Source organism: Eleutherodactylus coqui, chromosome 9 (genome assembly GCF_035609145.1).
Source record: "Eleutherodactylus coqui strain aEleCoq1 chromosome 9, aEleCoq1.hap1, whole genome shotgun sequence".
Lineage (NCBI taxonomy): Eukaryota > Metazoa > Chordata > Amphibia > Anura > Eleutherodactylidae > Eleutherodactylus > Eleutherodactylus coqui.
This window is the reverse complement of record NC_089845.1, coordinates 66,164,888-66,188,520: the sequence shown is the minus strand read 5'-3', so window position 1 is coordinate 66,188,520 and position 23,633 is coordinate 66,164,888. Positions and strand designations below refer to the sequence as shown.

At 46.4% G+C, this 23,633-nt stretch overlaps 1 protein-coding gene across 1 annotated transcript; it reads left to right on the top strand.

Annotated features, from left to right (window-relative positions):
* Positions 1-86: 86 nt before the first annotated feature.
* TIMM21 (translocase of inner mitochondrial membrane 21) lies at positions 87-23,209 on the top strand. Its single transcript, XM_066579495.1, has 6 exons — positions 87-630; positions 13,040-13,102; positions 13,182-13,279; positions 20,600-20,673; positions 22,495-22,600; positions 22,690-23,209. Exons 1-6 carry the CDS (start codon positions 405-407, stop codon positions 22,789-22,791), a joined length of 669 nt encoding a protein of 222 aa, XP_066435592.1. The 5' UTR covers positions 87-404; the 3' UTR covers positions 22,792-23,209.
* Positions 23,210-23,633: the final 424 nt, after the last annotated feature.

The window sequence follows — 23,633 nt, the reverse complement described above, 5'->3', positions numbered from 1 at the left end:
TGCCCCCTAGTGCTGCGGTCTATGTACAACAGCCCCTATCTAATGCATGCAGTATAAGGAAGCCCTGTTATTTCCTATGACGCCGCAGACTTCATGAGGTTTATTAGGCCACCTGCCTGCGCTGTGCGGGAAGTACAATTTACCCCGGGACTACAGCATACACAAGTTGCCGTGCCAGCTGCAGCAAGGACTGGGGTACTGAAGTCAACCGGCTGGGGATATATGAAGGAACGAGCAGATGAGTGCTCCCGCGGTGCATGCCGGGAACTGTAGTCCTGTTCTCAGCGCGCACACACTATACGAGGCATCCAGAACTACAACTCCCACAAGGCTGTGCGCAGAGCAGCGGCGAGGCCTGCAGCGCCCAGGACATGTGAAGTTCATTCAGGCTGCCTGCTGTAGTGATGAGCCTGTGCCGGTATGTGTGGAGGGCGGCGGGGAGCAGGCAGCCGCTCGTCTACCTCTCCCCCAGCCTGCTCCTACAGCCCCGCGGTGGGAGAGCGCCCTCTGTCTGCCGCTGCTGGGTTCAGCCTCTCTTCACAGGCAGGTGGTTATCGCAGAAGCTAAAGCCGCGCTCGTCTCTGCAAACCAAGTCTGAACAGAAACCTCCGCTGACCGCGGCGCAGAAAGGTACCTGCAGGTGGGGGGCGTTATATAAGGGGGCGCCAGGTGTAGGAAGGTCTTGTGTGCTGCCAGCCTTGTACTGCAGGGGGCGCAGTGTGACAGGGAGGTGTAGATCTCTCTGGGGCCCCCTAGAGGACGCTGTCACACGCAGTGTTGGCTCTGGTGCACACGTGTTACACGGATGTGCTGCCCAAGGCCCACCGCTGGTTGCAGGGGTGACCGCTGCAGATTCAGGGGGCGTCACACGTAGCGGAAAGTAGTGCTGGTATTCTGCAATCCGTACCCAAACTGCGACCAAGTGCCACAATTTGCCCAGTTGGTTGTTGATGCGCACCCACCACAGATCTCGCCTGCCAGCTGGAGGGCTGACGTTGGCATCGGCTCCGTCTCGGAATCCATGCGGGTTTTGCCACATTTTGGGGGGGGGAGGTTGGTGCCGTTTTTCCACTGTAGAAAATCTGCGCCATTTTCTTCTACTCGCGGACGTGGCCTTGGGGGCCGAGGCTGATTTGGAGTCTGAATCCGCACGGCTGTGTTTGCTGCACATATGCTCCCGATATTCTGCAGCAGCTCCGCTATGTGATGACGCACCCTTAAAGGGGTTTACTGAGACTTTAAAAAAAAAAAAAAGTCAAAAGGGCCTAAAATTTGTTAAAATTGTATGTTCGCTTCTCTTGGTGCCCGATGACTCTTCTATGGCCGCTGCAGCCTGTGAGTGGCTGAGCGATCACACGCTACATGTATGACACGTGACCGCCACCGCTTCTCGGGGTCCGTATGGTGAGCGTCAGGCTGCAGCCCTTTGAAAGGGATTTTGACATCTACAAATAAATAAATCCATACTTCCCTATTCCTCCCCCGTCAGTCTTCTTACCGCATCTTCTCCTCGCTGAGCTTCTCCAGTCCCCCGGGGTCACCTCACCACAGGCCGACAGGATCCTCTTCTGCTTGTTATGTAGTGTCCATTCTTGGCATTCTTCTTCCAGCGGTGTAGGTTACGTCACGGCATTCACTGCCTAGCAAGGAATGCCAAGCTATTGCCGAGACTGCACATGAGCGGTGTCTCGCTGTGAGGGTTCATATACTATTGTAGAGACTGCACATGAGCGGTGTCTCGCTGTGAGGGTTCATATACTATTGTATAGACTGCACATGAGCGGTGTCTCGCTGTGAGGGTTCATATACTATTGTAGAGACTGCACATGAGCGGTGTCTCGCTGTGAGGGTTCATATACTATTGTAGAGACTGCACATGAACGGTGTCTCGCTGTGAGGGTTCATATACTATTGTAGAGACTGCACATGAGCGGTGTCTCGCTGTGAGGGTTCATATACTATTGTAGAGACTGCACATGAGCGGTGTCTCGCTGTGAGGGTTCATATACTATTGTAGAGACTGCACATGAGCGGTGTCTCGCTGTGAGGGTTCATATACTATTGCCCAGACTGCACATTAGCGGTGTCTCGCTGTGAGGGTTCATATACTATTGCCCAGACTGCACATGAGCGGTGTCTCGCTGTGAGGGTTCATATACTATTGCCCAGACTGCACATGAGCGGTGTCTCGCTGTGAGGGTTCATATACTATTGCCCAGACTGCACATGAGCGGTGTCTTGCTGTGAGGGTTCATATACTATAGTAGAGACTGCACATGAGCGGTGTCTCGCTGTGAGGGTTCATATACTATTGCCCAGACTGCACATGAGCGGTGTCTCGCTGTGAGGGTTCATATACTATTGCCCAGACTGCACATGAGCGGTGTCTCGCTGTGAGGGTTCATATACTATTGCCCAGACTGCACATGAGCGGTGTCTCGCTGTGAGGGTTCATATACTATTGCCCAGACTGCACATGAGCGGTGTCTCGCTGTGAGGGTTCATATACTATTGCCCAGACTGCACATGAGCGGTGTCTCGCTGTGAGGGTTCATATACTATTGCCCAGACTGCACATGAGCGGTGTCTCGCTGTGAGGGTTCATATACTATTGCCCAGACTGCACATGAGCGGTGTCTCGCTGTGAGGGTTCATATACTATTGCCCAGACTGCACATGAGCGGTGTCTCGCTGTGAGGGTTCATATACTATTGCCCAGACTGCACATGAGCGGTGTCTCGCTGTGAGGGTTCATATACTATTGCCCAGACTGCACATGAGCGGTGTCTCGCTGTGAGGGTTCATATACTATTGTAGAGACTGCACATGAGCGGTGTCTCGCTGTGAGGGTTCATATACTATTGTAGAGACTGCACATGAGCGGTGTCTCGCTGTGAGGGTTCATATACTATTGCCCAGACTGCACATGAGCAGTGTCTCGCTGTGAGGGTTCATATACTATTGCCCAGACTGCACATGAGCAGTGTCTCGCTGTGAGGGTTCATATACTATTGCCCAGACTGCACATGAGCGGTGTCTCGCTGTGAGGGTTCATATACTATTGCCCAGACTGCACATGAGCGGTGTCTCGCTGTGAGGGTTCATATACTATTGCCCAGACTGCACATGAGCGGTGTCTCGCTGTGAGGGTTCATATACTATTGCCCAGACTGCACATGAGCGGTGTCTCACTGTGAGGGTTCATATACTATTGTAGAGACTGCACATGAGCGGTGTCTCGCTGTGAGGGTTCATATACTATTGTAGAGACTGCACATGAGCGGTGTCTCGCTGTGAGGGTTCATATACTATTGCCCAGACTGCACATGAGCGGTGTCTCGCTGTGAGGGTTCATATACTATTGCCCAGACTGCACATGAGCGGTGTCTCGCTGTGAGGGTTCATATACTATTGCCCAGACTGCACATGAGCGGTGTCTCGCTGTGAGGGTTCATATACTATTGTAGATAGACTGCACATGAGCGGTGTCTCGTTGTGAGGGTTCATATACTATTGCCCAGACTGCACATGAGAGGTGTCTCGCTGTGAGGGTTCATATACTATTGTAGAGACTGCACATGAGCGGTGTCTCGTTGTGAGGGTTCATATACTATTGTAGAGACTGCACATGAGCGGTGTCTCGCTGTGAGGGTTCATATACTATTGTAGAGACTGCACATGAGCGGTGTCTCGCTGTGAGGGTTCATATACTATTGTAGAGACTGCACATGAGCAGTGTCTCGCTGTGAGGGTTCATATACTATTGTACAGACTGCACATGAGCGGTGTCTCGCTGTGAGGGTTCATATACTATTGTAGAGACTGCACATGAGCGGTGTCTCGCTGTGAGGGTTCATATACTATTGCCCAGACTGCACATGAGCGGTGTCTCGCTGTGAGGGTTCATATACTATTGTAGAGACTGCACATGAGCGGTGTCTCGCTGTGAGGGTTCATATACTATTGCCCAGACTGCACATGAGCGGTGTCTCGCTGTGAGGGTTCATATACTATTGCCCAGACTGCACATGAGCGGTGTCTCACTGTGAGGGTTCATATACTATTGCCCAGACTGCACATGAGCGGTGTCTCGCTGTGAGGGTTCATATACTATTGCCCAGACTGCACATGAGCGGTGTCTCGCTGTGAGGGTTCATATACTATTGCCCAGACTGCACATGAGCGGTGTCTCGCTGTGAGGGTTCATATACTATTGCCCAGACTGCACATGAGCGGTGTCTCGCTGTGAGGGTTCATATACTATTGTAGAGACTGCACATGAGCGGTGTCTCGCTGTGAGGGTTCATATACTATTGTAGAGACTGCACATGAGCGGTGTCTCGCTGTGAGGGTTCATATACTATTGTAGAGACTGCACATGAGCGGTGTCTCGCTGTGAGGGTTCATATACTATTGCCCAGACTGCACATGAGCGGTGTCTCGCTGTGAGGGTTCATATACTATTGTAGATAGACTGCACATGAACGGTGTCTCGCTGTGAGGGTTCATATACTATTGCCCAGACTGCACATGAGCGGTGTCTCGCTGTGAGGGTTCATATACTATTGCCCAGACTGCACATGAGCGGTGTCTCGCTGTGAGGGTTCATATACTATTGTAGAGACTGCACATGAGCGGTGTCTCGCTGTGAGGGTTCATATACTATTGTAGAGACTGCACATGAGCGGTGTCTCGCTGTGAGGGTTCATATACTATTGCCCAGACTGCACATGAGCGGTGTCTCGCTGTGAGGGTTCATATACTATTGTAGAGACTGCACATGAGCGGTGTCTCGCTGTGAGGGTTCATATACTATTGCCCAGACTGCACATGAGGGGTGTCTCGCTGTGAGGGTTCATATACTATTGTAGAGACTGCATATGAGCGGTTTCTCGCTGTTAGGCCTCATGTCCACGGGGAAAATCAGATCCGCTGCAGATTCTACATGTAGAATCTGCAGCGGGTCCCTCCTGCCCCGCGGACATGAGCGCCGAAAATAAGAATTTAAAAGTATTTACCATCCGGCGCGGGCGGAGAAGATCAGCTGTTCCTCACGGCCGGATCTTCATTTTCGGCCGGCGGATGAATTCCTGACGCCGGCGGCACGTCGCCGGCACGTCGCCGACGTGCCGCGCGCATGCGCCGGGCACATCCGCCGAGCCGAAGCAAGGAAGATGCGGCCGTGAGGAACAGCTGATCTTCCCCGCCCGCGCCGGATGGTAAATACTTTAAATTCCTATTTTAGGTCTCCCGCGGATCCGGACGGCTTCCATAGGCTTCAATAGAAGCCCGCGGGAGCCGTCCCCGCGGGAGACCCGCACGAAAATGGAGCATGGTCCGGATTTTTCCATGCTCCATTTTTTTTAAAATCCCTTTTATTGACGATCCGCGGGTATTTATCTACCCGCGGGTGGTCAATGCATCCCTATGGGATGCGGATCCGCATGCGGGAGATCCGCTGCGGATCTTAAATCATATTTTGCCCGTGGACATGAGCCCTAAGGGTTCATATACTATTGTAGAGACTGCACATGAGCGGTGTCTCGCTGTGAGGGTTCATATACTATTGTAGAGACTGCACATGAGCGGTGTCTCGCTGTGAGGGTTCATATACTATTGTAGAGACTGCACATGAGCGGTGTCTCGCTGTGAGGGTTCATATACTATTGCCCAGACTGCACATGAGCGGTGTCTCGCTGTGAGGGTTCATATACTATTGCCCAGACTGCACATGAGCGGTGTCTCGCTGTGAGGGTTCATATACTATTGCCCAGACTGCACATGAGCGGTGTCTCGCTGTGAGGGTTCATATACTATTGCCCAGACTGCACATGAGCGGTGTCTCGCTGTGAGGGTTCATATACTATTGCCCAGACTGCACATGAGCGGTGTCTCGCTGTGAGGGTTCATATACTATTGCCCAGACTGCACATGAGCGGTGTCTCGCTGTGAGGGTTCATATACTATTGCCCAGACTGCACATGAGCGGTGTCTCGCTGTGAGGGTTCATATACTATTGCCCAGACTGCACATGAGCGATGTCTCGCTGTGAGGGTTCATATACTATTGCCCAGACTGCACATGAGCGGTGTCTCGCTGTGAGGGTTCATATACTATTGCCCAGACTGCACATGAGCGGTGTCTCGCTGTGAGGGTTCATATACTATTGCCCACACTGCACATGAGCGGTGTCTCGCTGTGAGGGTTCATATACTATTGCCCAGACTGCACATGAGCGGTGTCTCGCTGTGAGGGTTCATATACTATTGCCCAGACTGCACATGAGCGGTGTCTCGCTGTGAGGGTTCATATACTATTGCCCAGACTGCACATGAGCGGTGTCTCGCTGTGAGGGTTCATATACTATTGTAGAGACTGCACATGAGCGGTGTCTCGCTGTGAGGGTTCATATACTATTGTAGAGACTGCACATGAGCGGTGTCTCGCTGTGAGGGTTCATATACTATTGCCCAGACTGCACATGAGCGGTGTCTCGCTGTGAGGGTTCATATACTATTGTAGAGACTGCACATGAGCGGTGTCTCGCTGTGAGGGTTCATATACTATTGTAGATAGACTGCACATGAGCAGTGTCTCGTTGTGAGGGTTCATATACTATTGTAGAGACTGCACATGAGCGGTGTCTCGCTGTGAGGGTTCATATACTATTGTAGAGACTGCACATGAGCGGTGTCTCGTTGTGAGGGTTCATATACTATTGTAGAGACTGCACATGAGCGGTGTCTCGCTGTGAGGGTTCATATACTATTGTAGATAGACTGCACATGAGCGGTGTCTCGTTCTGAGGGTTCATATACTATTGTAGATAGACTGCACATGAGCGGTGTCTCGCTGTGAGGGTTCATATACTATTGTAGAGACTGCACATGAGCGGTGTCTCGCTGTGAGGGTTCATATACTATTGTAGAGACTGCACATGAGCGGTGTCTCGCTGTGAGGGTTCATATACTATTGTAGAGACTGCACATGAGCAGTGTCTCGCTGTGAGGGTTCATATACTATTGTAGAGACTGCACATGAGCGGTGTCTCGCTGTGAGGGTTCATATACTATTGTAGAGACTGCACATGAGCGGTGTCTCGCTGTGAGGGTTCATATACTATTGCCCAGACTGCACATGAGCGGTGTCTCGCTGTGAGGGTTCATATACTATTGCCCAGACTGCACATGAGCGGTGTCTCGCTGTGAGGGTTCATATACTATTGCCCAGACTGCACATGAGCGGTGTCTCGCTGTGAGGGTTCATATACTATTGCCCAGACTGCACATGAGCGGTGTCTCGCTGTGAGGGTTCATATACTATTGCCCAGACTGCACATGAGCGGTGTCTCGCTGTGAGGGTTCATATACTATTGCCCAGACTGCACATGAGCGGTGTCTCGCTGTGAGGGTTCATATACTATTGCCCAGACTGCACATGAGCGGTGTCTCGCTGTGAGGGTTCATATACTATTGCCCAGACTGCACATGAGCGGTGTCTCGCTGTGAGGGTTCATATACTATTGCCCAGACTGCACATGAGCGGTGTCTCGCTGTGAGGGTTCATATACTATTGCCCAGACTGCACATGAGCGGTGTCTCGCTGTGAGGGTTCATATACTATTGCCCAGACTGCACATGAGCGGTGTCTCGCTGTGAGGGTTCATATACTATTGTAGAGACTGCACATGAGCGGTGTCTCGCTGTGAGGGTTCATATACTATTGTAGAGACTGCACATGAGCGGTGTCTCGCTGTGAGGGTTCATATACTATTGCCCAGACTGCACATGAGCGGTGTCTCGCTGTGAGGGTTCATATACTATTGTAGATAGACTGCACATGAGCGGTGTCTCGCTGTGAGGGCTCATATACTATTGTAGAGACTGCACATGAGCGGTGTCTCGCTGTGAGGGCTCATATACTATTGCCCAGACTGCACATGAACGGTGTCTCGCTGTGAGGGTTCATATACTATTGTAGAGACTGCACATGAGCGGTGTCTCGCTGTGAGGGTTCATATACTATTGTAGAGACTGCACATGAGCGTTGTCTCGCTGTGAGGGTTCATATACTATTGTAGAGACTGCACATGAGCGGTGTCTCGCTGTGAGGGTTCATATACTATTGTAGAGACTGCACATGAGCGGTGTCTCGCTGTGAGGGTTCATATACTATTGCCCAGACTGCACATGAGCGGTGTCTCGCTGTGAGGGTTCATATACTATTATAGAGACTGCACATGAGCGGTGTCTCGCTGTGAGGGTTCATATACTATTGCCCAGACTGCACATGAGCGGTGTCTCGCTGTGAGGGTTCATATACTATTGTAGAGACTGCACATGAGCGGTGTCTCGCTGTGAGGGTTCATATACTATTGTAGAGACTGCACATGAGCGGTGTCTCGCTGTGAGGGTTCATATACTATTGTAGAGACTGCACATGAGCGTTGTCTCGCTGTGAGGGTTCATATACTATTGTAGAGACTGCACATGAGCGGTGTCTCGCTGTGAGGGTTCATATACTATTGTAGAGACTGCACATGAGCGGTGTCTCGCTGTGAGGGTTCATATACTATTGCCCAGACTGCACATGAGCGGTGTCTCGCTGTGAGGGTTCATATACTATTATAGAGACTGCACATGAGCGGTGTCTCGCTGTGAGGGTTCATATACTATTGCCCAGACTGCACATGAGCGGTGTCTCGCTGTGAGGGTTCATATACTATTGTAGAGACTGCACATGAGCGGTGTCTCACAGTGAGGGTTCATATACTATTGTAGAGACTGCACATGAGCGGTGTCTCGCTGTGAGGGTTCATATACTATTGCCCAGACTGCACATGAGCGGTGTCTCGCTGTGAGGGTTCATATACTATTGTAGAGACTGCACATGAGCGGTGTCTCGCTGTGAGGGTTCATATACTATTGTAGAGAGACTGCACATGAGCGGTGTCTCGCTGTGAGGGTTCATATACTATTGTAGAGAGACTGCACATGAGCGGTGTCTCGCTGTGAGGGTTCATATACTATTGTAGATAGACTGCACATGAGCGGTGTCTCGCTGTGAGGGTTCATATACTATTGTAGATAGACTGCACATGAGCGGTGTCTCGCTGTGAGGGTTCATATACTATTGTAGATAGACTGCACATGAGCGGTGTCTCGCTGTGAGGGTTCATATACTATTGTAGATAGACTGCACATGAGCGGTGTCTCGCTGTGAGGGTTCATATACTATTGTAGATAGACTGCACATGAGCGGTGTCTCGCTGTGAGGGTTCATATACTATTGTAGATAGACTGCACATGAGCGGTGTCTCGCTGTGAGGGTTCATATACTATTGTAGATAGACTGCACATGAGCGGTGTCTCGCTGTGAGGGTTCATATACTATTGTAGATAGACTGCACATGAGCGGTGTCTCGCTGTGAGGGTTCATATACTATTGTAGATAGACTGCACATGAGCGGTGTCTCGCTGTGAGGGTTCATATACTATTGTAGATAGACTGCACATGAGCGGTGTCTCGCTGTGAGGGTTCATATACTATTGTAGATAGACTGCACATGAGCGGTGTCTCGCTGTGAGGGTTCATATACTATTGTAGATAGACTGCACATGAGCGGTGTCTCGCTGTGAGGGTTCATATACTATTGTAGATAGACTGCACATGAGCGGTGTCTCGCTGTGAGGGTTCATATACTATTGTAGATAGACTGCACATGAGCGGTGTCTCGCTGTGAGGGTTCATATACTATTGTAGATAGACTGCACATGAGCGGTGTCTCGCTGTGAGGGTTCATATACTATTGTAGATAGACTGCACATGAGCGGTGTCTCGCTGTGAGGGTTCATATACTATTGTAGATAGACTGCACATGAGCGGTGTCTCGCTGTGAGGGTTCATATACTATTGCCCAGACTGCACATGAGCGGTGTCTCGCTGTGAGGGTTCATATACTATTGTAGAGACTGCACATGAGCGGTGTCTCGCTGTGAGGGTTCATATACTATTGCCCAGACTGCACATGAGCAGTGTCTCGCTGTGAGGGTTCATATACTATTGTAGAGACTGCACATGAGCGGTGTCTCGCTGTGAGGGTTCATATACTATTGCCCAGACTGCACATGAGCGGTGTCTCGCTGTGAGGGTTCATATACTATTGCCCAGACTGCACATGAGCGGTGTCTCGCTGTGAGGGTTCATATACTATTGCCCAGACTGCACATGAGCGGTGTCTCGCTGTGAGGGTTCATATACTATTGCCCAGACTGCACATGAGCGGTGTCTCGCTGTGAGGGTTCATATACTATTGCCCAGACTGCACATTAGCGGTGTCTCGCTGTGAGGGTTCATATACTATTGCCCAGACTGCACATGAGCGGTGTCTCGCTGTGAGGGTTCATATACTATTGCCCAGACTGCACATGAGCGGTGTCTCGCTGTGAGGGTTCATATACTATTGTAGAGACTGCACATGAGCAGTGTCTCGCTGTGAGGGTTCATATACTATTGTAGAGACTGCACATGAGCAGTGTCTCGCTGTGAGGGTTCATATACTATTGCCGAGACTGCACATGAGCGGTGTCTCGCTGTGAGGGTTCATATACTATTGCCCAGACTGCACATGAGCGGTGTCTCGCTGTGAGGGTTCATATACTATTGCCCAGACTGCACATGAGGGGTGTCTCGCTGTGAGGGTTCATATACTATTGTAGAGACTGCACATGAGCAGTGTCTCGCTGTGAGGGTTCATATACTATTGTAGAGACTGCACATGAGCGGTGTCTCACTGTGAGGGTTCATATACTATTGCCCAGACTGCACATGAGCGGTGTCTCGCTGTGAGGGTTCATATACTATTGCAGACACACAGCGTGTATTCGCAGTCTCTGCAGTAGCTCGGCGCTCCCTGCTCGGCTGGGAACGCTACGTCACTAGTGACATAGCGTACATTGCCCTGCAGAAAGGAGAAGGCCAGCAATGGATGCTTAGTCACCGGAAGAAGAAGAATCGTCGGGCTGGAGGGGAGGTAAGGTGACCCGGAGGGACTGCAGGAGACAAGAGAAGATCGGCAAGGAGAAGATGCATTAAGGAGTCTGCTGGTGAGGAATAGGCAAATATAGATTTTTTTTTATTTTCTAGTGACAGAACCCCTTTAAGGGCGGCTTCACTTTTTTTTTAATGTCCTGGAAGCCCCCTTAAAGTCGGCACCACCTCTTAATTCTGTGCAGAATCTTCCCGCATTCACTTTGCTGCTACTGTAAATGCTGTAGATTTTGCGCCCCCAATTCCGCAGCATTACACCCAAAGGGCTCGTTCACACGGGTATAAATACGCATTATATTATGCGCAAAATACGGAAGGCTGAATACCATTGTTTGCATTGCAGCATTCAGACCTGCGTTTTTCACGCATGTAAAAAAAACTTTAAAAAGGTACCATGTTCTATATTGGTCCCAATAATGGACCGAAATGGCCCACTGCAGTCACTGGAAGCGCACGAATATGCCGTGATGATGCCACATTTACCGCATATAAGATCAATGTTGTCATTTTTTGCACATGAAAACTGCAGTTAACACGTGTGCAACAAAACTGCTCCCAATCTTCTCCCAACTAATCTCAGATCCCGGCTCTCGTGGGCATATACTGACCTCGCAGCTGGCGTTTGTTTCCTCCGCGATGATCTCCCAGGCGCTCTCCTGGTGTGTAAGGCTCATATATGGCATGTAGTGGTGATACACATCAGGCTGCTGTATAATCCTCCCCGCTGTCAGAGGATTCTCTCTGGTAAATTTGGCTTTGAATTTCCCCGGCTTCAGCAAGTGAGTGCTGTGATTGGATAGAGTGCCAGCCAATCAGAGCCACCGCTCGATCATTCACAGCCATTTAGTGAATTACATCACTGAATGGCTGTGATTGGCTGGCACTCTATCCAATCACCGCACTCACTTGCTGAAGCCGGGGGAATTCAAAACCAAACTTACTAGAGAGAGAATCCTCTGACAGCGGGGAGGATTATATAGCAGCCTGATCTGTATCACCGCATGTCATATATGAGCCCTACACACCAGGAGAGGCTCCTGGTATAGCCAATAAATGTATCCATAGGACTCCATTTACAAATGGCAGCCAAAAGATACTTTTTGCCATCACTGGGCTAGTATACATAAGGACTACCATATGCTACCTCCGGTACCGCTACTTATTCTTGGACCTCAGCTACCCGCGTTACCACCATCGCCACTAAAACTATTACACCTACCAACACTATCATTACCACCAACAACTCAGCGCTACTAACCTTACTACTGCCACGCCAATGCTACTAGGCTGCTCCACTACCAATACTATTATCCCTGCCACTACCAATACTACCACAAATACCCCGACCACTGCAGATATCATGAAAGGAGTATTCCCATCTCTGGAATTCTATTTCAATATGATTTGAAATTGCAAAACAATGCACTGACCCATTAGATGTTTATTTCCAAAATGCTCCATTCTCCAGATATTGATTCCTCTGCCCTCTGGTTGTTTACTGCTCGTTGCCATGGAAACAGACCACCTATGCCATGGAAAGAAATAACAGAGCACAACGGTAGCTGGTGGCCGGGCCGGAAGCTAGTGCACATGCTGTTGTGAGATCTCGGCCATCAGATTTCCATAGAAGAGGTGGTCTGTTTCCCCGGCAACGAGCAGTAAACAACCAGAGGGCAGAGGAATCAATATCTGGAGAACGGAGCATTTTGGAAATAAGCATCTTATGGGTGAATCCATTGTTCTGCTATTCCAAACGCATTGAAATGGGATTCCTGAGATGGAAATACCCCTCTAACACACAAGCCCAGCCTCGGGGTGTTGTCTGCGGTGGCACCTGGGAGCAGGAGCAAGTGCCGGAAAGGGGATGGGGAGTAGGTTGGGCACCTGGGAGTCTCCTGCATGGGAGAAACTAAAGTTTTACTTATAGTATTCTAGAGAAGGGAAATGCCAATCTATCTCCTGACGGCTGCCGACCTGTCCTTTCTTATAGTGCAACAAGCTGGAGCGGACGCTGCCTATTTCGTTGTGTCTCTTATTGGAATTGGGATTACAGGTAAGACACGCTTTTTTCTGTTCTCTGCAGCAATAGTTGTTCTTACGTTCCCATTAATATGACTTATTTTGCTCTGCAGGAGGACTTATATACATGTTGTACACAGAACTAGTTTCTTCTTCAAGTCCCTATAAAATATATGGAAAGGCATTTGAGAAGTGCCAAAGCCATCCTGAGGTAAGCATAAGGCTTAATTAAAGGGGATGTCTCATAAAGGCAATCCATTAACATGTGTCCTATTAAAAAGGGGGTAGTTGCCATACTGGAGGTGTGTGTGTGTGGGGGGGGGGGGGGGCGGTCTGTCCTTGAATTGCACATGTAAAATATACAGCCTATAAGATGTTTGATCAGATGCCACAGGTTTTATTTACAAAGGTTTTATCTTCATGAGACCCCCATCCCTTTAATATAGCTAGGCATAAGAGGAAATAACTACTTCACTTACTAGAGCCCAAAAAGGTTACAAATATAAGAAGTACCTCCAATCCCTTTAAGAACAGGGCTCCAGATGACTACGAAGATATATCATTCGGCTCCTAACCTTTTAGATGTGAGAATCAACGGCACCCAAGTGATGTATTAGCTTATTTTTATTGCTATTACAGATTTTAAAAAATCTTGGCTGGGTTCAATTGGGGTGGAATTGTCGCAAACTTTCCGTGCAGACTTTATGCACAGAAATTCCGTCGGCAATTTTTATCCCGGGATAAAGCAGCAAAATGGGCGAGGTTTGCAAAAATCTCGTCCACACGCTGTGGAGAAGCTGTTGCGGTCAAGCTGGGATAAAACTGACTGCACTAAATATATTTGGTGTGGATAATCGCACAGACGGCTTCCATTGCAGTCAATGGAAGCCGTCCGTCCCGAGGCGAGTCACTGGGGATCCGCGTCATTGGTGCAGTGTTATGTTCTGCACTGCGCATGCTCACCGTCCAAGACCCTCGCGGCGGATCCGGACAGGTAAGTTTGGGTCTCTAGGGGTCACTGCCAGGGCACCGGGTCTGATTTCGCAGTTGAAATCAGACCTGGCCATGGGCATGAGGCCTTAAGCTTAGAGCCCCGCAATGTAGATCGTATGTAAAACCTAACATTGTGACTCCCTGCCGCAGCCAGTAGAGGGAGCGTGGAAGATTACTGCAAGCTGTGCTATTGAGTAGGCAGCTCTCCCTCTAGTGGCAACTGTAGGCAGAACGCAGCACCCACCACTTCCTGTAAACGCATCAGCCTGTCCATCAGTCCAAAGGGACCGTGTAGGGTAAATGCTGAGGGCATTCAGGCCGCAGTCTTAGGTCATTTTTACATGCAGTAATGTTGACTTTCTTTTGGCAGCTAAAAACCTTGTTCAGTTCCTACATTTTTAGATTTAAGATTTAGTCCAGACTTGGAATGTTTTTGGAAACTAATGGCAAGAATGTTTCTTCTGTGGATTCTTCAACATGTTTGTAAGCTGTTTGCAAACAATGTACAAACTGTTTAGAAACACTTTACAAGTTTTCATGTTTGTGAAAAAAGAAACAGTGGGGCTTTGTGTCCAAAAGTTGCAGTTTTGGCGCACATGTCAAAACTTTTTATGAATGCTATTGTACAAGAAATGATCCAAGAAGAGATATAATGCTGTAACAACTGAGTATAATAAGGCTGGTTTTACTTGGACGAGTGCAGTATCTGTGTGAGAAACGTGTACCACTGAGGTGATATTAAAGCTGTGATGTGGTTGGTTGCTATAAGCAATAAAGACAGCTTTTCCTTAACCCTTTAACTACACAGGACGTACATTTATGTTCCGTGAATTTGGGGCATGTATGAATGGGGATCGAGGGTCGATCTTGCTCCATACAATGAGGGTGCCGGCTGATTCTTACAGCCGATACCTGCCCACAACAGCTCTGATCAGCAACGCCACTGATCGGAGCTGTTAACCCTGTAAATGCCCCAATCGATCTTCGGAGGTCCCATATAACACCCCCCTCCCCCGAGATGAGATCGTGGGTTGCCATTGCAGCTGGGGCCTTCTGAAAGCCCCTAGGGCTGCCATTGCAAATTGCCTATTAAGCCTTGCTTGTGGCTTGACTTGATTGCTTGTCAGATTTTGCTATAATGTAATGCTATGGTATTACCTTATACTGCAGGAGCCATCAAACCATCACAGGTTTACATATTCTATGGGGACTAAAAAGAAAAATGTAACATGTAACAATCAGTTTAAAGTTTTATTTAAAAAAAAAAAACAACTTTAAAAACCTCCCTTTTGCCATATTTATGATAGAAGAATCTAAAGTAAAAAAAAAAACACATCTGGTATCGGTGTCCATAAGTCTAATCTAGCAAAGTAATGCCTTACGTACACTGTACAGCTGGCGGAATTGTGTGATTTTTCAATTTTTTTTTAAGTATTTCAGTACATTATATGGTACATTTAAATAGTACCATTTGAAAAATATAATTCTTCCCACAAAAAGAAGCCCCCAGACATCACTTTGATGGATAAATCAAGGAGTTGATTTTTTTGAAAGTGGGAAGGGAAAAACCAAAATGAGGAAAAAAAGAGCTGTCCTTAGGGGTTAAGACAGATTTCATTCATGGGAGTGTGGTCCTGAGGTCAAAAGCGGGCTACTTTTCCATGGCCCACCCTGCATAATACGAAGGCTGTTCACAAAGCACTGCATTCAAAATCTTGGCATTTTACTTTAATTTCAAGCTGTGTTTTTTAAGACCTGTTAAAGCGTTCTGTATGAGTGATGAGGTGCTTTAAAAAGTGCTAGAACACGCAAATATAAAGCAGATGGCACCTGAGAATCGCGGTGTTGGAAGCACCGCATTGGAGCGCCAGTCTGCAAAGCCCCATTAAAATCAATGGCAGCATTGTACCGCGACGCGGGCTGTGAGATCAGCCAAATACATCAGGTATTAGTTGATATTTTGGCCAAAATGCGCAAGCTTACGACCAGTGTCAAGGGTTCTCATTGTCTTACGAGTCCCTGCATTAACATTATAAATTAATCACAGAAAATGAAATCAAATTGCTGTTGATCCAGAAGAAGGCAAAAATCCCTGGGCACATTCAGCCAATTTACATCACAGGAGTAAAAAAATAAATTATTCTTCACTCTAAGCAAATTCAGTCTGTAATAAACCCTGGTTCAAAGCTATTGATTGTGCAACCGCCCAGTCCCTGCAGCGCTCCACCGTTTTGGCCCGAGGAGCCCGAGCGGGAGCTCTGTCCTGTGGGATCACGACAGTGGCTTTTCTGGCCAGAGGGGAAAAAAACAAATACATGACGCATGCAGCAGGCTGGACGATGCCAGTAAAAATGGTGCTCCACTGTTGGGACGTCTAAATGTCATGTGACATCAGTGACTTTTTGAAATAAGATGTAGTGCAGAAATAGAGTCCAGTACAGAGAAATGATTGTAAACTGAAGGCACACAGTTTAATATTAATAGTCCAATAATCCGACAATACAGTGAACATCGTATTCTTGGCAACCAGTTTTACATCTCCCTAGACAATCGCAGTACGAGGTGTAAGATCTCCCTCTCAGGGAATCTACTTTCAGGATTGGAAATGATCTCAGCGTTTTTTTGTTTTTTTTTGTGGAGAAATGGAGGGATTGGATTTGGCTCTCCTGTAACTTCTGCCGACCTCTGCTCTACCAGGGACAAGATAACTCGCAGTTGAAAATGGTCCCTCTTCCTCCAGTTTCTGCGGGGTCTACCCTAACCTAAGTTTCACCTAGTAGGGAAGTAAAAGACTCTCCGCCAAGTAATTCCACAGCTTGATACTCAGCTTTCTCCAAAGGAGGCTTAGCTCAACTTGGACTGAGTTTAAAGGATCCCAGCTCTGACAGGAAGTCCACTCCTTAGCTCTCCTCTTCTACCTCCTCCCTCTTGCTTCGCTTCAAGCCTTCTATCCTTCGCCAGCCTACGCCTAACCCGACTGTCTCTCCTTCCAACTCTGGATTTTGCACATTTGTTCGTTGCTAGAATGTCTATAAAATTCAACATTTTCAGACCCATAGGCTCATAGAGTCAATTTTCCAAAGGTCACTGAGAACCATAGACCTAGGAAGATGTGCAAGATGTGTCCAGTTCTGGGCAGCCCAATTTAAAAAAGATATGGACAAACTGGAGCAAGTTCAGAGAAGAGTTACCAAGATGGTGAGCGGTCTGCAAATCATGTCCTATAAGGAACGGTTAAAGGATCTGGGAATATTTAGCTTGCAGAAGAGAAGGCTGAGAGGAGACTTAATAGTGGTCTACAAATATCTGAAGGGCTGTCACAGTGCAGAGGGATCAGCCCTATTCTCATTTGTACAAGGAAAGCCTAGAAGCAATGGGATGAAACTGAAAGGGAGGAGACACAGATTAGATATTAGAAAAAGCTTTCTGACAGTGAGAGTGATCAATGAGTGGAACAGGTTACCACGGGAGGTGGTGAGTTCTCCTTCAATGGAAGTGTTCAAACAAAGGCTGGACAGACATCTGTCTGGGATGATTTAGTGAATTCTGTACTGAGCAGGAGATTGGTCCCTTCCAACGCTACCATTCTTTGCATGCGTTCACACTATACAATTATCGTGCAAACTGCTCGATCTAATGAGCAATTTGTATGATAATCATGCTGTATAAAAGGGGCTTTACCCAAGAGGTCAGCTTGTGATATACCTCTAAGACAATGCGCATTTGTTTTGTTTTATGTCAAATTCCTATATCCTCTTTTGCACAATCTCTGCGTAACAATAATGTTATAAAGCTACATATTGTGCAAGGTGTCATGCTCTTCATATCTTCCTACACCCAGCAGTTTCCAAGCTACAAATGATCAAAAATTATCTTTCTTGGTGAGCTTTAGAATATTGACCCACCTGAGGAGCTGATGGGTCTGGAAATTTAGTTCTTTATATACATTCTAGTAACGAACAGATGTGCAAAGTTTCATAATAATTGGAGACGGTAGGGTGTTACCCCTTGGGTGATCCCATTAATATATTTATACTGTGTTACTAATCCTACAATTATGGTTATTACTACTATAAATATACACATATTGTTTTCTATTACTATTAGCAATACATATTATAGTTACTGTAATGCTGTTATTATTTAAGGTCCCTATTCATAAAGCTATTGATCCAGAAAAAGGGGGGGGGAAATCCGTGAACACATTCAGTCAAGCCAAGGAAAAAAAATATTCTTGATCCCGAAGAAAGGCAATCAGTCCTTTTAACTCTGGATGAAACCTCTTGTTATAACTACTACTTATATTTATCACTTTCGTATGCTACTGCTATAATGGCTACTATTGCAACTCTTATACCTGTCAATAGAGTATGATGCTATCCTTATTATAGCTGCAGCCAATAGATGGCAAGACAGGGACATCACCGGGTGTTCTGCCTGGTGATGTCACCTGTCAGAATCACAGGAAACCCAAAACTGTAATAAAATAGTGGAAATCCCCTATAATTTCAATCTACACTTTTTTTCTTGCCTCCATGTTCTTCATCCTTTCCTACTGTGAATGGTTTGGGCTCCTCTTCGTGTGTTGACAAATATTCTTCCTGGGATTCTGGGTTGGTTGGCATGATGCACTAAGAAAACACAATCAATGTTTCTATGGATATAACTTATAGAATATTTCAAAAAAGCAGAAAAACGGCCACTATTCTGTGCAGCCTCCATGTTCTAGAGGTTACCGGTAGTGAAGAAAATCACTGTTAGCATTAGAATGTTAAAAGTAATCTTAAAAAGAAGCACAGAGTTGTTTTTCTGGTGAAATTCTCATTCAGTTTGATATATCGTACATCTACCTTCCCATTAAAGAAATTAGTTGAATCCAAGATGGCGTCATTCAAAATGGCCGTCATATTGGTCTAACAGGTTTTCCCTCCTCTGTAGCTTGTATGAAAAATTAGATGACTGTGTGGCAAACTGTTTTTTCATTCTAGTTAGGTGTATTATGTACTTTGTAGAATCTACAAATGGGGAAGAATACAAGCATAATGCAAACAGAAGGCGTAGACATGGTTTGAGTCATGGTTTCTATACATTAAAGAAATTCATAGATTTGTCCCTTACAGAAGAGACAAAAACATTGAAAACTAAGAAAATGAAATTTTTGTGTGTCAGGGAAGCAGGGACCAGCTCTGTAGTAAGAAGAGCTATGCTAATTATGTCACTTGTAGAGATTGGAGCAATGTGTAATAGTGTCACATGTGAGACATTTTGCAGTGCGATGCAGAACCCTGACCGAATGTTACTAGAACTGATCTTGGCTGAAAAATGAAAATGTGACTACTTTAAGGCCCAATGTCCACGGGCGGGTTTGATTTGCAGTATCTACACGTGTCACCCGTAAATCAAGCTGTCCATAGGGAAACCTGGGCGTCCACAAATGAAATAAAGCATGCAGATTTGATTTGCGGACCTCTCCTTTTTAGTGCGGATCCCACATGGACGGCTTCCATTGAAGTCAATGGAAGCTGTCCGATCCACGGCCTGTCCGCAATTGAATTGCGGATTCCGTTGGAAAGTGGGGGTTTAAAAAAAAATAAATCTATGCATGTGCAGCAGCGTGCTGGCCAGCGCTTTCACAATATCCACAGTGAAGAAACTTAAGACCCGGACGAGAAGGTAGAAGATCCGCAGTGTCCTCGGCCGCAGACTGGGTCGGATTCCGCTGCGGGCTTCCTCATGCGGAATCCGATCCGCCCATGGACATGAGCCCTACTATGTGGTCTCACGTGATTCTCCAAACACATTCTATTCTTATGATAAAAGCAATGTCAGAGCGCCTGTGGGATCTCCCAGAACTTGGCATAATTAATTCTCAAATGGGTTGTCCAGGACAAGATGGAGCAGAGAGCAGTAGAGTAGCCTAAAGTAAGAGAATAAGCCGAGATAGATTGGCTGCAGCAGGCAGTTGCAGTGTCATCCCTGCAGGGCATTGACGTAAACTGGCCGGAGTACCAGCAGCGGAGGCGGAGGGGTGCGAATTTTTAAGGGAAGTATTGCTTACTTTCCTCTTTTCGGCTAACCCTTTAGGCTGCTCTGTTTTAAAATGTCCCATTTAACCCCTTTAAACTTGGCATGTTGTCCTGAGGCCCCTTGGATTCACTATCGGCCGTGTTGGAGTGATTGCTGTAGATTCTTGTAAATCATTAAACTTCTATTCTTGTGCATAGGGGATAATATAGTGTAGTCTAACCTAGCTATAATAACAGTGGGAAGAAAGATCTGCAGGGCACGGCGCACAGTAAGTCGGTTTTTATTAAAACATTATGTATTTAAAGTTAGCAACTAAAATGTAGTTTCCTTGGTGATTTTCAAAAGTAATGAAATTGGCAGTAGACTGTACGCACTCGTGCCCCTCTGTGGCTCCACTCCCGTTGAAGCCATTCTCTGTACGGTGGGAGAAATGTACTCTGAAGTCTTATTACGTTCATGTTAATTATAGTTGTTCATGAGTTTAATATTGTTTGTTTATCCATATGTAAAGGTTATTGCAGCTTTTGGTGAGCCTATCAGCGCCTTTGGAGAGGCCACAAGACGTGGAAGAAGGCAGCATGTTGCGTAAGTATTAGCAACAGTGGCATTATGTAGGGTATTGCACATTTTCTTTTAAAGGAGTTGTATGCAAAAAATCCTTCCATTCTGCTCAAGTCTCCTGGCTCCAAATGTCTGTAGAATTAGCATGAGGACACCACATTGTTTGATTGCTTACCTGTTAATGAAGTCTCAGGAAGCTCATTCATTTAGGAGCTGAGTTCCCCCAGACATTTAGGCACCGACAGTCAAATTAAAGGAGAATTTGTTAATACAGATTCTTGGTCATGTGGAGGTCCCAGCCCGATATGAACTACATTTTCAGAATCAGGCGGGCCAGCTAAACAAAACGCACCTAGACACATTCAGTTCTGAAGCTCAGAACATTCCAAATGGTGTATCCGTGTACCTGGACATAATTTATGTGTTGTGCTTAGTATTGCTGAGTAGAAAAAATCATGGCCGGAAATATGCCAGGCAGAAATTCCCGATCGGAGGATCTTCTGCGAAGATATGGGGAATTATGATTTTCCCACAAGGGATACACCCCAACTCTCCTGAATGACAACAGAGGGGGCGGGGAAGGTATGTTCTGAGGGATACTTCATAATTTGGGGATACACAGACCTATTGTCAGACTTCAGAGATACGCCTTGGCATAAGGCTGTTCCCATTGCTTCAGTACTGCATCGATCAGAATCTTGGGCCAGACATCCCAAATCTGGTATCTTTCTTTTACTTTTCTCCTTGTTTTATTTTAAAACACTGTTTTATTGTGTATACCCTTATACTCCCGTGTGACAACCCTTTTGTATATCCATTATCTATATCTCTGCTCTGCTCGTCCTTTTTTATTTTAGAATAAATCCGCAATTTATTAGTTAAGCCTTGTCCATTTTAAAAATAACCATAAACTCCGAAGATTGTGTTCATAATTCATAGTCTGGGTCCCAGCTTCCCTAAACAGCTGGTGGTGTCAGTGTGTGTATGTGAGCGGCATTGTAGCATGCTTGAGTGCATTAGACTGTATCAGGTGGTGATTTGATTAGTCTGTTTACCACATGCAAATGCCTTGCACACGGAAAACATACAGTAAAAACATGCAGATGTTTGGGTGAAAAAAACCTTGTTCATTCTGCAAATACACAGTGTTCAGGTACTCACAAATGCGCATACACTCGTGTGAAGAGGCCCTTACTCTGAGAAAAACTGTATATAATACAGTAGCTTTATTTTTTTTCTTTAGGCCCCCTGCACACGGGTGAAAATTCTGCTGCTGGATTTCCCGCAGAATTTCTGCCTGTGCCCGCCTGCATAGGATTGCATTGCAAAACGCAATCCTATGCACACAGCTGCGATTTGTCCACGTGAAAACACGCGTGGAAAGCAAATCGCGGCATGTTCTATTTCTGTGCGGGTCTTGCAGAGGCCCGCACAGAAATCTCAGTAGTGCCCGGCCGGCTCCGCTCTGCGCATGTGTCGGCACATCACAGAGCCAGAGCCGCACTGACCCGGCCGTCTGCAGGCAGCCATAATTGATGGGTTTCTTTCATATATCACACTTTATTAAAAAATAAAAAAAGCTAGGTTCTTGCCCAACTTCTCTTTCATGCCAAGGACTACATAGGAATGGATTTGGGGCAGAACCATAGATTCAGTAGGTGAACTGGAGACTTCTGCTCTCCGGTTCACTTGGTTTCCGTCCCTGTCCGTTTTTTTTTAGTTGAAGAGAAAAGCACCAAGTGGATAATAAAGCGTCTCCTTCTAAGCTGATGGTGAAAAGCTAATATTCTGTATTGTTAAATATACGGTCCGTCTCAGATTTTTTTTCTTTTCCTTTCTATTTAGCTCCACTAAGTACTTCAAAAACGGCTCCGAGTATATTCGGTTGAAGTTTTACATTTCCGGTTCAGAACCAAGATTGCAAGGTACCGTGTATGTGGAGCTAAGAGAGGTAAGTTGTACTATCTGTACTGTGTCCAGCCCCATAAAGCCCATGCCATCCTTTTGTCCATACAGACTTGTCTCCGTCTTATTTTACAGGACTCAAAAGGCGAGGCGTTTGCGTTTCAGTATATAATTATTGAAATGGACACTGTTCCGCGCAGGACTATTGTTGTGGAGGATAATCGCCACATGGCTTAAGAAAATACCGCTGAAATGAACAATCTTTTATATCATTTTCCGGAGTGTTGAAATCCTTGCTTTGGCAGGAAATGCTATTCCCAGGATGAGATGCAAATGAATCGTGACTGGTTTGTTTAGAAGAAGGGAACTCGGATGAATCCTACAGTTATTTTATTCGAAAGGTATATGAAGACTCCTTGACCCAGCGATACATGGCTTCCTGCCTACAACACAAAAATAGACCTTATGCCAAATACGCACACATTGATTTTGTTTTTTAAATCACAAATGTCCTTTTTATGTTTTTGATAAAACGGAACATTAAAATAACCTAATCGCGCACTGGAATACATTGTACTTTAATAAACTGCTACCTTGTACACAGTCTATTACATAAGGTCGGGTCTGAAGAATAAAGAAAGAGAATGGTTTGTTATTTTTTTGTTTATTCTTTTCTGGGTTTTAATGTCAACTGATTTTTATTGAGTAAAAGATAAGCAAATTATTACATGCTGATCATCCAGAAAATTCCCATCGCAGGGGTGCAATAATGTAGCTGGCCTTTAATCAATTAACTTCCATATAGGGTCCCGTTTACAGGAAATCTTAGATATTTCTGTTGCTCTCTTTTAGTTCTTCTTTCTCTCCGTTTGAGGAGAATGTGAAATCATCAAGAGTAGAACTATTAAAACTAAAGACTGTAGGGGGAACTAGGGTCAAGACTTCAGTATCTGACATATGTCCTGTCTTACACAGTTCTTCTGCTTGTTTTCTATCCCATATTGAGTACTCTGGGTAGTCCAGGTATAGCCAGGGAAAGACACAATGGTTGCCAAGTTTTTCGGAATAACTCCATTTTA

Excerpts from the sequence above, each read along its gene's own strand:
- TIMM21 (XM_066579495.1), top strand. The coding sequence starts at position 405 with ATGAGCCTGTGCCGGTATGTGTGGAGGGCGGCGGGGAGCAGGCAGCCG. Across the intron at positions 631-13,039 it reads GCTGACCGCGGCGCAGAAAG|TGCAACAAGCTGGAGCGGAC; the intron begins GTACCTGCAGGT and ends CCTTTCTTATAG. Across the intron at positions 20,674-22,494 it reads GGAAGAAGGCAGCATGTTGC|CTCCACTAAGTACTTCAAAA; the intron begins GTAAGTATTAGC and ends CTTTCTATTTAG.